The sequence below is a fragment of the Mus musculus genome, chromosome 1 (genome assembly GCF_000001635.26).
Source record: "Mus musculus strain C57BL/6J chromosome 1, GRCm38.p6 C57BL/6J".
Classification (NCBI taxonomy): domain Eukaryota; kingdom Metazoa; phylum Chordata; class Mammalia; order Rodentia; family Muridae; genus Mus; species Mus musculus.
Window position 1 is genome coordinate 172,051,716 of NC_000067.6, and position 12,800 is coordinate 172,064,515.

Sequence of the window (12,800 nt, forward strand, 5' to 3'; positions counted from 1 at the left end):
CAGCTCAGCGCCTTCCCCCCTTTGATGTTTTTGGGCAGGATTTGGGGATAGATTAGATTCTAGTTGGGGCTAGACTTGAACCCATGACTACCTGCTTCAGCCTTACAAGCCCAGCCACTCAGCACTGCCCCCATCCTCATTCTCGCAGTAACACGCTCTCCATCACGATTCTCCTGTATCTAATGCTGGGGAGCACGGAGCACACCAGGAGTTGAAGTTCCAAGCAACTTTGATGTAGATGGTAAACGAAAAGGAAATGCTTTGATTTTATGCCCTGGCTTTCTCCGGCAGCAGGGACCCATGGACGCAGGTTTAACTTAGGTTCTATTAGGACATTCAGCTGTCTTCTCTCAAGACCACGGGGAGAAGGATGTGAAAAGCAGAATCACTCCGAGAATGCTAAAACGATACATAGCTTCTTTTTCTCTGTCGCCCCTCTTCTGTGTCTTCATTTACTTATGACTTGAAGCTCTCATGATACAGACGCTAGCAAGAGGCTTCCATGGCCAGAACTGTTGATAGCTGCCCTACATAACCTTCAGGCCAGCTTTCCAACACAAAGGAGTCACAGTCATATCTGGTACTAGATCGAGGTCACTTTAATTTTTCTTTTTGTAGGAAATTAGGAATGCAACCAGACAAAGACACACAGGACACCAGACACAGATCCCAGGGTCTGCTCTTGGTGGTTTGGGGAAAAGCAGGGCTGGTAAGAGGAATGGAGTACACAGGACTGGAGGGGGATTGTCGGGGTGGGGGCAGCAGGGAGAGATTGAGAAAGGACCCCCTAGAAGCTGGGAGGCTGAGAAGGGACACTATTCCAGAGGAAAGGGGATAGGGACAGATGGAGCTGAAGAAGGGGTACCAGTATGGTGGGTGAAGGGATCCCCACACATACTTGCACTAGAGAAAGAAGAAGAGAAGTGACCCGGGAGAGAGCAAGAGGACCTCAGCTAAAGCAAGCTGCAAGGAGCCCCCCTCACCCTACCCCAAAGTGCATAACTCGGTAATAAATAGTAATATTTATAAATAAATAAATACATAAATAAATAAGTGAATAAATAAATACATAAATAAATATCCTTGTAGAGCTAGGAGTTTGGTGTGAGGATGGATGGAGCAGAGAAAAGCAGTGAGTTCTTCTACAGGGAATTTAAGGCCCATAGACTCTGGGTCGCAAGGCTACAATGGGCAGGTGGGTGGGGCTCAGCAGCATGGGCGGGTCACCTTCCTTCCCACGGCGGTTTAAGAAAGGAAGGGGAAAAATGTAATAAGAAGGCCCTAGAGCATTCGTAGAGGGCAGTAGCAGGCATGCCCTTGCATCTGAGGGAGGAGCTGATGGGGTTTGCATGTTTTCAAGGGTCCCCTGGGATGGAAGGAGCTGCTGTGGAGCGGCCCCACCCAGGGCCTGAGCCTTCTGCAAGGTGCCCTGGGCTGTTTGGGGGTGTCATCCTTATCCCAGGACTAAGGTTTTCCTTTTTCTAGCCGGCACAGGGAAAGGGAGAATTCTGGGTGGCAGGGGTGGGAGGGGACCGGGAGCGGCCGGACAGCTCCAAGAAGGCAAGGCACTCACTACCAAGTTAGATCTGAGGTCTGTATATCCTAAGCCTCAGGACTGAGAGAGACAAAAGAAAGGCAGAATTTTCCTATAATCCCTGGCTACCCAGGATTCACCTCCGTCATCTCTCTGCCATCCCAAGAGCCCATTCCTCCCCCCCCCCACCCCCGCCACTGCCCCCCCCCCAATGGACCGAAAAGTCTGGGAGTTGGGGACCCGCTCCTTCAACCTCTGCCGCTAGTCAGTTCCCATTCCGATTTTGAGTCCCACCATTGCCAGAAAGAGAGTTAGGGTCTGGGGTCTCTGAAAACTTGGGCATAGGATAGATGAGGCAGCAGCTGTGCAGAGAGGCTAGGCTTAGTAAACCCAGCACGGACTCCATTCTGACCACTCTGGCAAGCAACTCTGACCAAGCTAGGCCGGAACAACTCTCTGAAGGAACCCATAAGAACATCCTTCACATTCCTGGGCCAATGAAAAGAAACCGCCTTCAGGACTAGCGATGTGAGCCTGGTCCTCTGGGATGGGAGGGGGCCGGCCATTCTAAGTAATGTATGGTGACAGGGGGCTCTGGAGAGGCCCAGGGAAATGGGGAGAATCCAGGGTGGGATGCGGGCTGAGTTCAGACGTCCAGCACATGGTTCAGGTAGGAGATATAGCAGATGGCCAGGCGTAGGATCTCAATCTTAGAGAGCTTCTTGTCCGGGGGCAGAGTGGGCAGCAGCTTGCGCAGCTCGGCGAAGGCTAGGTTGAAGGCTTCCACGCGGATGCGCTCCCGCGTGGCGTGTGCCGTGCGGTACTTGGCCGTGGCGCGGCGCCGGCGCCTGCGCTCCTCACGACTCAAGTGCTGCAGGTCTTTGCGGCCGGACTCTCCAAGCTCTGAGCTCCGGACCTGGACCACTCCTGGATCCCCGGATCCAGCACCATCGGGGCCCGGTCCGCCCCCACAGTCGCTAAAGCCCGACTCGGTCTCCGAGTGGGTGGGAGGCAGGTCCAGCTCCATGGTATCGGAGTTGAGCATCATGGTGGAAAACCCCCCACCTAGGGAAATGCGGATCCTCTCCCCACCCCTCCCTTTAGGAGCTTCAAAGAGGGTTAGGAGGAAAGCAGCAAGGGCCTGGAGTGCCGGGGTCTGCCACTGAGCTCTGGGAAGCAGTTACTTCAAAGTTCCATGGTCAAGATTCCAGCCTGGAGCCTGAAATAGAGAAAGACGAATTGAGAATTGGCCGCTAAAGGTGTGGCTGGGGAGGGGGTCGGGGGAAGCTGAGGTGTGAGTTGGGAGTTGTGGTAAAGGAGAGCCGAACTTGGCTTCATAGTTGTCCAACGCTAGAGAGACCAGCAGGTTGGAAAGGAGCAGGAAGAATAACAGAGGAAAGAGAAAAGTCGAGGGAAGGACAAAGCAAGCAAGCAAATGTCAAACGAGAGGACCGAGGACCGAAAGCTAAAACTGCTGAGTTCCTAGAAGTAAACAGAGGTGAAGTCCTTCGAGACACTCGAGACACTGGACTGGGCTGTCATTTCCTGAATATGAGAACAGAAGCATAAGAAAAAAGAAAAAAGAAAAAAAGAAGTCGACGCCAAACTTAACTGTAGAACGCTAGACAATTGCCACAGTGAAAATTCAACCTATGGAATCAGGGAACGGTCCCAAACCAGGAGTCTGGTCATAGGTTAATATGCAAAGCATATGAATGAAGCAGTTCCTACGTAGGCGTGGCAGCTCACTCCTGTGTAACCCCAGCACTCAGAAGGCTGGAGCAGGAGGATTGTGAATTTGAGACTATTCCGGATAGTCAGTCTCAAAAAAGGAAAAGTCTGGAGTAACCAAAATATCGAAAAACCTAATTTTAAAATGAGAAAAGGACTCGCACAGACATTTCTCCAAAGATAATGCACAAATGGCCAACATACATATGCGAATACATGGCACATCACTGACCACTAAAAATGTGAAGTAAACCAGCGTAAAAGCTCACCTCAGATCCACCAGAGACAGAGAATGTATTTAAAAAACAAAAACAGAAACAAACAAACAAACAAAAAACCCTTAAAACTATACCTAATAAAAATATTTAAAAAAAAAACCCTTAAAACTAAACCAGTGTTGGCAAGAGTATGAAGAAATGAAAACCCTTGTCTGAAAGTGTTTCACCTGCTACGGGCCATCGCCTGGATGCTCCTCAGAAAGCACTCGGGAGAGGTTGGTACCTGAATGCTCTCACTCAGAGCAGTGGCAGAAGCAACTCAAACCGTCCACTACTAGAGGACTGCACAAATACAATGTAGAAACGATGTATTCATAATAAACTGTGAGCCTTGAATGCAGATTCCTGTCACACTGCAAAGGAGACTAACCCTCGAGGACATTATACCATGCGACGTCAACAGTCAGACAAATACTGTGACTCCACTCTTTTGCGTTGCTAAAGTAGTCCAATTCACAGAAACCAAGTGGCCCAACAGTGGTCAGGGACTGGAGGTTGAGGCAGAGGGGAGCTAGCCATTCTTTAGACAGTATAGAATTTCACATTGCCAAGATGAAAAAGTTCTGGAGATGAGTTTCACGTAATGAGAATATGCTTAATATTGCTCCGGCTCTGTCTACACTCACTTGTTGTGATAGCAAATTGTGTTAAGTGGGGGTTTTTACATAATACTAAAGTGAAAGGTAGAGCAACAACTGGGGGGGGGGGCGGGGAGGGGGCTTTGGAACCTTCTGCACCCTTGTTTCTCGCTGAGGGAGGGAAGGGCCAAACTCAGAGATGGCTGTTGTGGGGAGGACTGGGATATAAGGCAGACCTTGGCACAGGCACCTGGTTCAGTCCTTCACAATCCCTCAGCCTCCTTTACATCACCACTGTAGTAGACAGGCCCTCCCATTCTGCCCATTAGAACCAAAGAAAAGGTATTTCTTCTCAGCACGTGCACCTACCTGCTCAGGACTACCAGATCCCCCAGCTCTGTCCTTAGCACATTTAGCCCTTGCCATCCCCTGACCCTCTTGGCGATTCTGTAAGGAAGACTTCAGAAACTCACCCACAGCCTGTGCTGTGGCCTGCAGAGGAGGGCATAGGCAGCTCCTTGGAGCCACCCTTAAGGAGCTCAGCTAAGTTTGCTTATATCAGAACCACTGGGCCTTTCCCAGTGACTTCAGCCTTGACAGAGACAGAAAGAGTAGAAACACTTGGGATCCTTCCCAGTCACCACCGCCCCCAGCCCTGGCTTGACAGCTGGCAGCTGACAGGCTCTCAGGAGCCACCCTTTCTCCTAGGCTTGCCCCACCCTACTGTCACAGAAGACAGGTTCAAGACCAGAGCGGTTACTAAGGGCTTAAGGGGACGTACACAAGACCACCAGCATCTGACACCTACACCTACACACCGACTGCGACATAAAACAACCTAATTAATGCTGAAATTATGAACATCCTCCATATTGTAGGATCCAAAGGAAGAGAAGAGAACACCAAGAGTGTAGGAAGGTGGGGGAGCATTTCCCATCCATGTTCAGTGTCCCTGATGTCCCACTCTCAAAGTGGACTGAAACCAAGAGTTCAACCTTGGGGTTCCCAGGACATCTATCACAACCAGAGATCCCACCTCTGCCCAGTCCCCATGTCCCCGAGTCCTCCATCACTCTCTCGTGTCCTCCCTTTCTCTCTCCTGCTCCCCATCTGTCACGACCCATCTCCACCTGCCCCTCCCTTCTCCCCACCTCACTCCCGGCAGGCAGCAGCTTCCATATTCCTCTCAAGTCTTTCCTCCCTCAGCTCTCAAAGTGTCTGGCTCTGAGAAGCAGGAAGCAAGGATTCCAAGGATCCAATAGGAGGAATTCCCACCCTGCTTCCTCCAACTGCCCCTCACAGATGCTGCCCAAAGAATCCAAGATAAGTAGGTAGGAAAGAGGCAGAGATGGAGAGAGAGACCCTTCCTGGAGAAAGGTTCTGGGAAGGGACTCCAGTCAGAGATTAGGAGGGGTGCACCACCCTTCCCCAGCCCATGGTTCCCCCTTACCTAGAAGGACTCTGCCAAGGGATCCAAGCTGGCAAGTGAGAGGGACAGCGTAGAGAGCCCCAGTCTCTTCTCGCTGCTCAAGGGTCATCTGTCTGCAAAGTTAGTGAGCAGTTTCTAGAGCTCTTAGGGGCAGCTTGTGGCTGAACAGGATCCAGGACAGATGAGAAGGGTACACATGATGAGGATTTGTAAGGCCTAGGCAAAAGGGATGCTCTTACTTAGTCCAGAACTGGAGTCACCCACACTCACACATACATACACACACCTACACATTCACACACTCACAGACACATATACACACACCTGAGCTGGCCCAGCCTTCTCTGTGTGTATATATATGGAGATACACACACACACCCCCAGCTCTCTATTGGCTGGCCCAGGCACCCCCCTCATCAATATTAAACATCCAGGCCAGGCAGCCATTGGCAGAGGGATCTGGGAACCCCTTGGGAGCTGGGGGCGGGGGCTGGCCCTGAGGGGGGGCGGGGAGTGGGGGAGCAGGGACATCTGTTCTCCATGCATATTTCATAAGCAAGAAATAGAGAGCTGGGGAAGGGGTGGGGCTGAGGCAAGAGCCAGGGCAGGGCCACAGATGAACCCCCTCAGCCTCCCACACTAGAGGTAGCAGGGCAGAGAGACTCCAAAGAAGCTGGTTTTAAATGTCATGGTTTCATTCTGAGTCCCAGCGTGGCTCTGACTGCCCCTTCTCTGTCTCCCTTTTCCTGGGAAGAAGGCTCTCCAAAGTACTAGGAGAGAAACTATGTAACCAGTAATCAGACTAAGTAACCAGTAACCTGAAGGTCCTCCCTCCCCCAAGAAAGTTCTCAAACAGATAGCACCCACAGCTTAACAGGCTGCCTCTTGCTGCCGGTCAGGTCCTAGTCCTCCTTATCCTGGAACTTCAGCAACCTGCTCGTCTCTCTTTCAGGCCCTATTCTCCTACCTGCCCCCTTTACCAGGCGAGCTGTGGAGTCGAGTCTGGGTGGAGACCCCCCACAAGGAGTTTTTCTAGGGATCTACAGAGCATCAGGGGCTGGGGAGGACAGAGATAATAGGAGACGGAGGTGGAAGATCCAAGAAAGGCAGGGCAAAGATGAGGAGAGAGGAGGGGAGGGCAGTCCAGGCTGCCTGCCGGGGTGTGCAGGCCACCAAATGAGCAACAAGAAAAGTAGATAGAAAATCATGTGCAAATCAACACTGATTACGTTCACGCCAATAGCTCAACCGCCTCCAGGGTCTGTTGCCTGTGCATATGTGTGGCTCTGTGTCTGAGTGGGTGTGTTGCAGGGTGGCCTGAGAGGGGAGCCAGTTTCTGGGGCTCAGGGAGGCACAGAGAAATAGTGGGCTGGGTTTCAGCATGGAAATTCTCCCATGGATTCAGCGGTAGGACATCTTCATTGAGCCTCCATATCAGAGACAGAGGACCCCAGGCACAGTGAGCTACAGTATAGGGGGCTCTGTCAGCTGTATGACCCTGGACAAGTAATGACCTTTGAGCCTCAATATCCTTTTTCTCTTAAATAGGGTAAATTATAACTGTGTAGGTTGCCATGGAGATCAAGTGAGATGATGTTTGTAGTAGTGTAGACCGTAGTAGGAGCACAGGTGGTGCAAAGGATTCGCCCCTTCCCTGTGTCTTCTCAACCTTTTCTGGGCTTTCTCCAGGGTGAGGCCTTCCCTACAGGGAGTCCTATAATTCCTCCCCAAGCTCACGCTCCTCTCCCCACCCCCAGGCCTGGGAGGTGCCAACTCCCACCTGGGCAGGCCCAGACAGGTGCCCAGGCGCCAGCAGATGGGCTGAGCTGGAGGGGAACGAAGGCCTGAGGAGGGGGTGGGGGGCAGGGGATCAGGTGGCGGCTTGGTTCTTGCATCATCATTGCCATGGTGCTGATTAAAAACCGATCTCCACCTAATGAGCCCCCAGCAACAACAAGCCTACTTCCCCCACCCTCCTGCCCTCCAACCCATCCAAGAAAGTGGGAGAAAGTGCCATGGGGGAGATGATGGGAGAAGATGGGGAGAAGCCGAGGAAAATGATGGAGACACGAGGAGATGCTAAGATATGAAGGAGATACAGAGAAGTGGGCAGATGTGGTCACAGGGTGACAGAGACATAGGGAAGACAGAGAGGTAGGGAGGGGGGATGGGGCCAGGTTGTCAATTCTTTACAGAAGGTAGAGATGTAAGAAATGTGTGTGTGTGTGTGTGTGTGTGTGTGTGTGTGTGTGTGTGTGTGTGTGTGTGTGTGAAAGAGAAACAAAGACACAGAAAGACAGAGATGGAGAGACAGAGAGACAGGCAGATAGGGAGACAGACAGACAGACGAACAGATAACAGACTTGGGGAGAAACTAGAAAAGAGGAGACTACTAATGGAGATTCAGATGGAGGAACATATTCAGGAAAGGGGAGATGTAAACAAGACTGAGAGAAGCCGTGAAGCAGAAAGGAGATGCAGACATGGAGGAAGTAGAGAGCAAACAGTTTGTCAAAAAGAGAAAAAATGATGGGCTATAAGGTAGGGAGACACCATAATCAAGTGTTAAGGCGTCATCCAAATGGGGGACAGAGATCCCAAAGGGTAAAGGACACAGAAGAACCTTGAGAGACCACAGGCAGAAAGTAATGGCAGAGGTGGCAGAGGCAGGAGCCAAACTCCTGGTGCCAGCCTCCCCCATCGCGTGCTGTGCCTCCCCGCTCATGTGCTGTGTAGCTCAGATACTTTCAGCCCCACAACCTGGGTCCCTGAAGCACCCAGCCCTAGCTGTCCCGTGTACTCAGGGGACTATTTCTTCCTCCTCTGCATCTGTCATCCCAAGATCTCAGGCTCTGGGGACTCCCAGTCTCAAGCCTCACTCAGGAACTCTGAGGGCAGTTGCTGAAGGGTAACAAAGAGGAGTTAATAGCATCATACTATAGAAAGCAACCGTGTCTACTGAGTCCCAAGTCTGCGGGACCTGGGTCCAGGTCCTTGTGACCTTGGAAAGTTGTGTAATTTTCTCTGGATTCTTTTCACCACTTGTAACGTGGGCAAACTGTCACCTTTGCCATAGGGCTCTTGTGACACCCAGTGAAACAATTCACTGGAGACTGTGTTCATCCCAACTCCCTACATGGTGGTCCAGAAAGTGTCACCCATATATATGTAAGAAAATATGACTGAGGGAAGCTGAGGAGAGCTTTCCATGTTGGGAGCTCTCTCTCTCTCTCTCTCTCTCTCTCTCTCTCTCTCTCTCTGTGTGTGTGTGTGTGTCTGTGTGTGTGTGTGTGTGTGTGTGTGTGTGTGTCTGTGTGTGTGATCTTACCTGCAAGGGAAGACAAGTGGAGCAGGAGCAGGCCTTGGGGACAGAGAAAATGATTATACCTTTGTGGTTGTTATTTTGCATTTTATAGATATTCACTTTTTCAGATTGTGGTTCACAAATTTCTTTCTCCCCATCCTGTGAGGTCCTGGGGGGAGGGACGTCGGAGGGTAGGTTAGACACAGGGGCTAGGGCTAGTCCTTGAGGGTAAGGGGAGGGCCTGGAGAAGCCAGGAAGCAGTGGGCTTGGCAGGAGGGGGATGACATATGTGGGGAGCCCTGGGGACCCAACCAGGCAAACTGGCTGGCAGGGAGAGCAGACCGTGTTAACTCTTGCTGTGCCACGCCACCTGACCCTTCTCTGAGAGCTGCTGTGGTTGAGGTGTTAGTCTGTCCAGTGACTGTGTTGGGACACAGGAGGCAATGCAGGCAAGGGAAGCCTGAGCAGAAGCTACCACTACTTGGAAAAGGCAGCCATGCTTTAGTGTGTCTTCACCTTCGAATGGTTTGCACATGGTTTCTGTCTGTCTGTCTTTCTCTCTCTACCTCTCTGTGCCTCTAGAAGGTGACAGCGGGGTCTCCACTCTGGCTAACTACACAATCTGTCACTCTCTGTGTGTCAGCCCAGCTGGAAGTGTCCCCCCCCCCCTCAGCACCCAGCCCGAGCCCTCTGCCCCTGGCCCCCTAGGCCTTCACGCCTTTGTCTCCTAAGGCGGCCTCCCCTTTCTTCCTCCGTTCACTCACCTCTCCCCAGCTCAGAGCCCATCTCCAATCTCATTACAGCCTCGGCCTCCAACCACTGTCACCCCCCACCCCCGGCCTCTCCTCTCCTCTTCCCTCCCCCATCCATCTGTCTTCCCTGAAGCTCTCCTCTTTGTGTCCTCCCATCTGTCACCACCAGCACTGGGCCCTACTCCCCTCCGGGCCACACCCGCCTGGCCTTTCTCCCCTTGGGCTCAGTTCCCTGTCCACCTTCCTCCTTCAGGCCTAGCAGGAACCCTACTTCCTGCCTCCTTTCATAAGCTGCTTTCTCAGGATGTCTCCCTCACTTCAGTTTGGAATTCAGCCTTCTACTCTCTCTGACCATCCCTCACTTATGAGTTAGGGAGGAGCATGGACTCCAGGGTCCCAGCCCCTAACCCCTGAGCAACCACTTAGTTGGGACAGAGGATGGTAATGTTGGCTCACAGTTGCATCAGCTCAGGTGAAAGGCTCCTTAGGCCCCCTGAGATGACCCTTCACTCTTGCTCTCTGTTTCTGGGTTTGGCCCCACAGCTTCTACTGCCCTTCGCTACCCAGGATTGTGAGAGGCTCCTCTACCTCCTGAATTTAAGTTCACGGAGAATAAAAATTTATCCAGGAGCACATTGGACCCCTGGCCTTCCAAGGGCTCCAGATAATCCAGCCTTCTCTTTTATTTCTTCTGTTTTATTCCTCTTTTTCTTCTCTTCTTCCCCTCCCCTCCCACTTTCTTTTGAGGAAATGATACCATACTCCCCAAATTTCTACTGCTCCTGGGCTAGGGGACAATGGTGTCCCTTTTTTGCATTGATCCTTGTATTGTCTCTGAGAGTTTCTGAATTGATCATCTTTTCAAATGGCTCCCTTTGCTGAGGGCCCCAGGGAGAAGAAAGAGGAGGCTAAAACCCCACAGAACCAGGCAGAGCCAGCATGGACTAGAGACCAGTTCCTTGTCAAAGTCTACACTCCACAGAGAACGCTGGGACCCAGAGAGGGGCACCGCCCCTCCCAACATCACACAAGCAGCAGAGTAAAACCTCTGCTGGTTCTGACCAGTGGCCTTGTCCTGAAGCAGATCCATTGTCCTCTGAACTTGGGTAGAACCTGTCTCTCACTGATCTGGTATGGAACATACACAGCCTTGCTGGCTTAGCATGGGTCACATCTCTTCCCTGCATCCAAACCTCAGAGTCTTAAAGAAAAGATGTCATAGCTCTCTTATGCTTTAACAATAGATGGGCAAAGTGCTTCTTCTATGGCCAGGCTCAGCAAGTGTTTACTACTGCTATGGCTGCCAGCACTAATCTAAGACATGGTCTAGTCTCAACCCAGTCTCTCCCTTATTGTCCCTGGGCAAGTGGCCTCACTCCTCTGTGCTAGTTTTCCCCATTTATCAAGTCAAATGAGTTGATTCTCTGGACCTAGTGGTGCCTACCTATAGCTCCAGTATTTAAGATACTGAGGCAGGAATGATTAAATTTGAGGCTAACCTGGGCTACCAAGAAAGACCTTCCTTGTCAGAAAGAAAGAAAGAAAGAAAGAAAGAAAGAAAGAAAGAAAGAAAGAAAGAAAGAAAGAAAGAAAGAAAGAAAGAAAGAAAGAAAGAAAGAGGAAGGGGAAGGGGAAGGGGAAGGGGAAGGGGAAGGGGAAGGGGAAGGGGAAGGGGAAGGGGAAGGGGAAGGGGAAGGGGAAGGGAAGGGGAAGGGAAAGGGAAAGGGGAAGGGGAAGGGCAAGGGGAAGGGGAAGGGGAAGGGGAAGGGGAAGGGGAAGGGGAAGGGGAAGGGGAAGGGGAAGGGGAAGGGGAAGGGGAAGGGAAAGGGAAAAGGAAAGGGAAAGAGAAAGACCCAAGTCCCTGGATACAGGGAGTGAGAGAGATGATGATGATGATGATGATGATGATGCTTGTGATGATGATGATGCTTGTGATGATGATGTGGTGTGTGTGTGTATGAAAATGCCAAAGTTTTTTTGAATGCTAACTTAAAAAAAAAGTTGGCTATGGCACATTCCTTAAAATGTACCACTCAGAAAGCAGAGGTCTGGATCTTAATGGCCCAGAATAAATGGGGGAAGGGTCGAGGAGAGCTTCAACCCCAGATACCTCATATGAGGACAGCAGGCACTGGCTCCCTCCCCTCCCCCAACCTGGCGCCAGAAAGTCCCCACTATCAACCCTAGTAAGAATTTATTACCCTGAGAGTTATCAGGCCTCATTCCTTGTTTGACTTTATAGGATTTTTCCTCCATAGACCTCCCCACCCCCCAGCCCCTGAATATGGAGATAAAGTATCTTCCAACACCCTGGTCCTAGCCAGTTGTACACAGCCACACAAACCTAGCCCCAGAGACCCTGCTCATCTCCCCAGGGGCATAAATACCACCTTCCCCTTAAACTGAACCAGTTCTCTGAAGCTGTTCCCGGCTTTGTGTACCTTCTTTCCTGGCACATGCACTCACTGCTGACCAAGGTCCTGCATTCCACTCCCTGCCACCCTGCTAAGCAGACATGGAGGGGAGCGGCAGAGGCAGGTGGCTCTCTGTGAGTTTGAAGTCAGCCTATTCTACATAGCAAGTGCCAGGCTAGCCAGGGCCACATAGTGAAAACCTGGCTCAAATCAATCAATCAATCAGTCAGTCAATCAATCAATCAATCAATCCCCTCAACAGCACAAAGTTCTATTGACTAAAGTGGGATTTTAGTACAGAGCAACAGAATGTAGATTTTTAAACTAGATGGCTCAGTCAGGAAAAGTGCCTGCCATGCAAGCCTGGCCACCCAGGACTCTGGGGTCCCATGACAGGAGAGAATAGATACCCCAAAGTTGTCCTCTGACCATACTCATGCTGTGACACACGTGTGCACACACACAAATAGTAAATACCCCCTCCTATAGTGCATGTCTGGACAGCAACCAAGACGTTAGAAAAAGAAGAGACATCCCTTTATTCAAATAAACTGGAGCAAAACTGGCTGGAGAAAAGCCTTCCAGTTTTACTGGAGGGAGGAGGGCCCCAGTGGGTAGTAAGGCTGGTACTGAGACTTCAGTGGGCGTTCATTCCACTTCCTGCCTGGGTTGGGAGAGAAGGACCACTATGACCCAGCAAGAGCAGGGCAGGAGGGAAGCCCTTAGGGAACAGAAAGGGGCTAGAAATGAAACATTTCAGAAGGCACGGGGTAATGAGGC

At 51.3% G+C, this 12,800-nt stretch overlaps 1 protein-coding gene across 1 annotated transcript; it reads right to left on the reverse strand.

Annotated features, from left to right (window-relative positions):
• Window positions 1-576: 576 nt before the first annotated feature.
• Window positions 577-5,881, reverse strand: Nhlh1 (nescient helix loop helix 1). The gene is made up of 2 exons (NM_010916.2): window positions 5,572-5,881; window positions 577-2,753 (listed from the first exon to the last, which is right to left on the reverse strand). The coding sequence occupies exon 2, from the start codon at window positions 2,580-2,582 to the stop codon at window positions 2,181-2,183; it is 402 nt and encodes a 133-aa protein (NP_035046.1). The 5' UTR covers window positions 2,583-2,753; window positions 5,572-5,881; the 3' UTR covers window positions 577-2,180.
• Between the last annotated feature and the right edge of the window lie 6,919 nt (window positions 5,882-12,800).

What these genes read in the sequence shown, in the direction of transcription:
- Nhlh1 (NM_010916.2), bottom strand. Translation starts at nt 2,582, where the DNA reads ATGATGCTCAACTCCGATACCATGGAGCTGGACCTGCCTCCCACCCAC.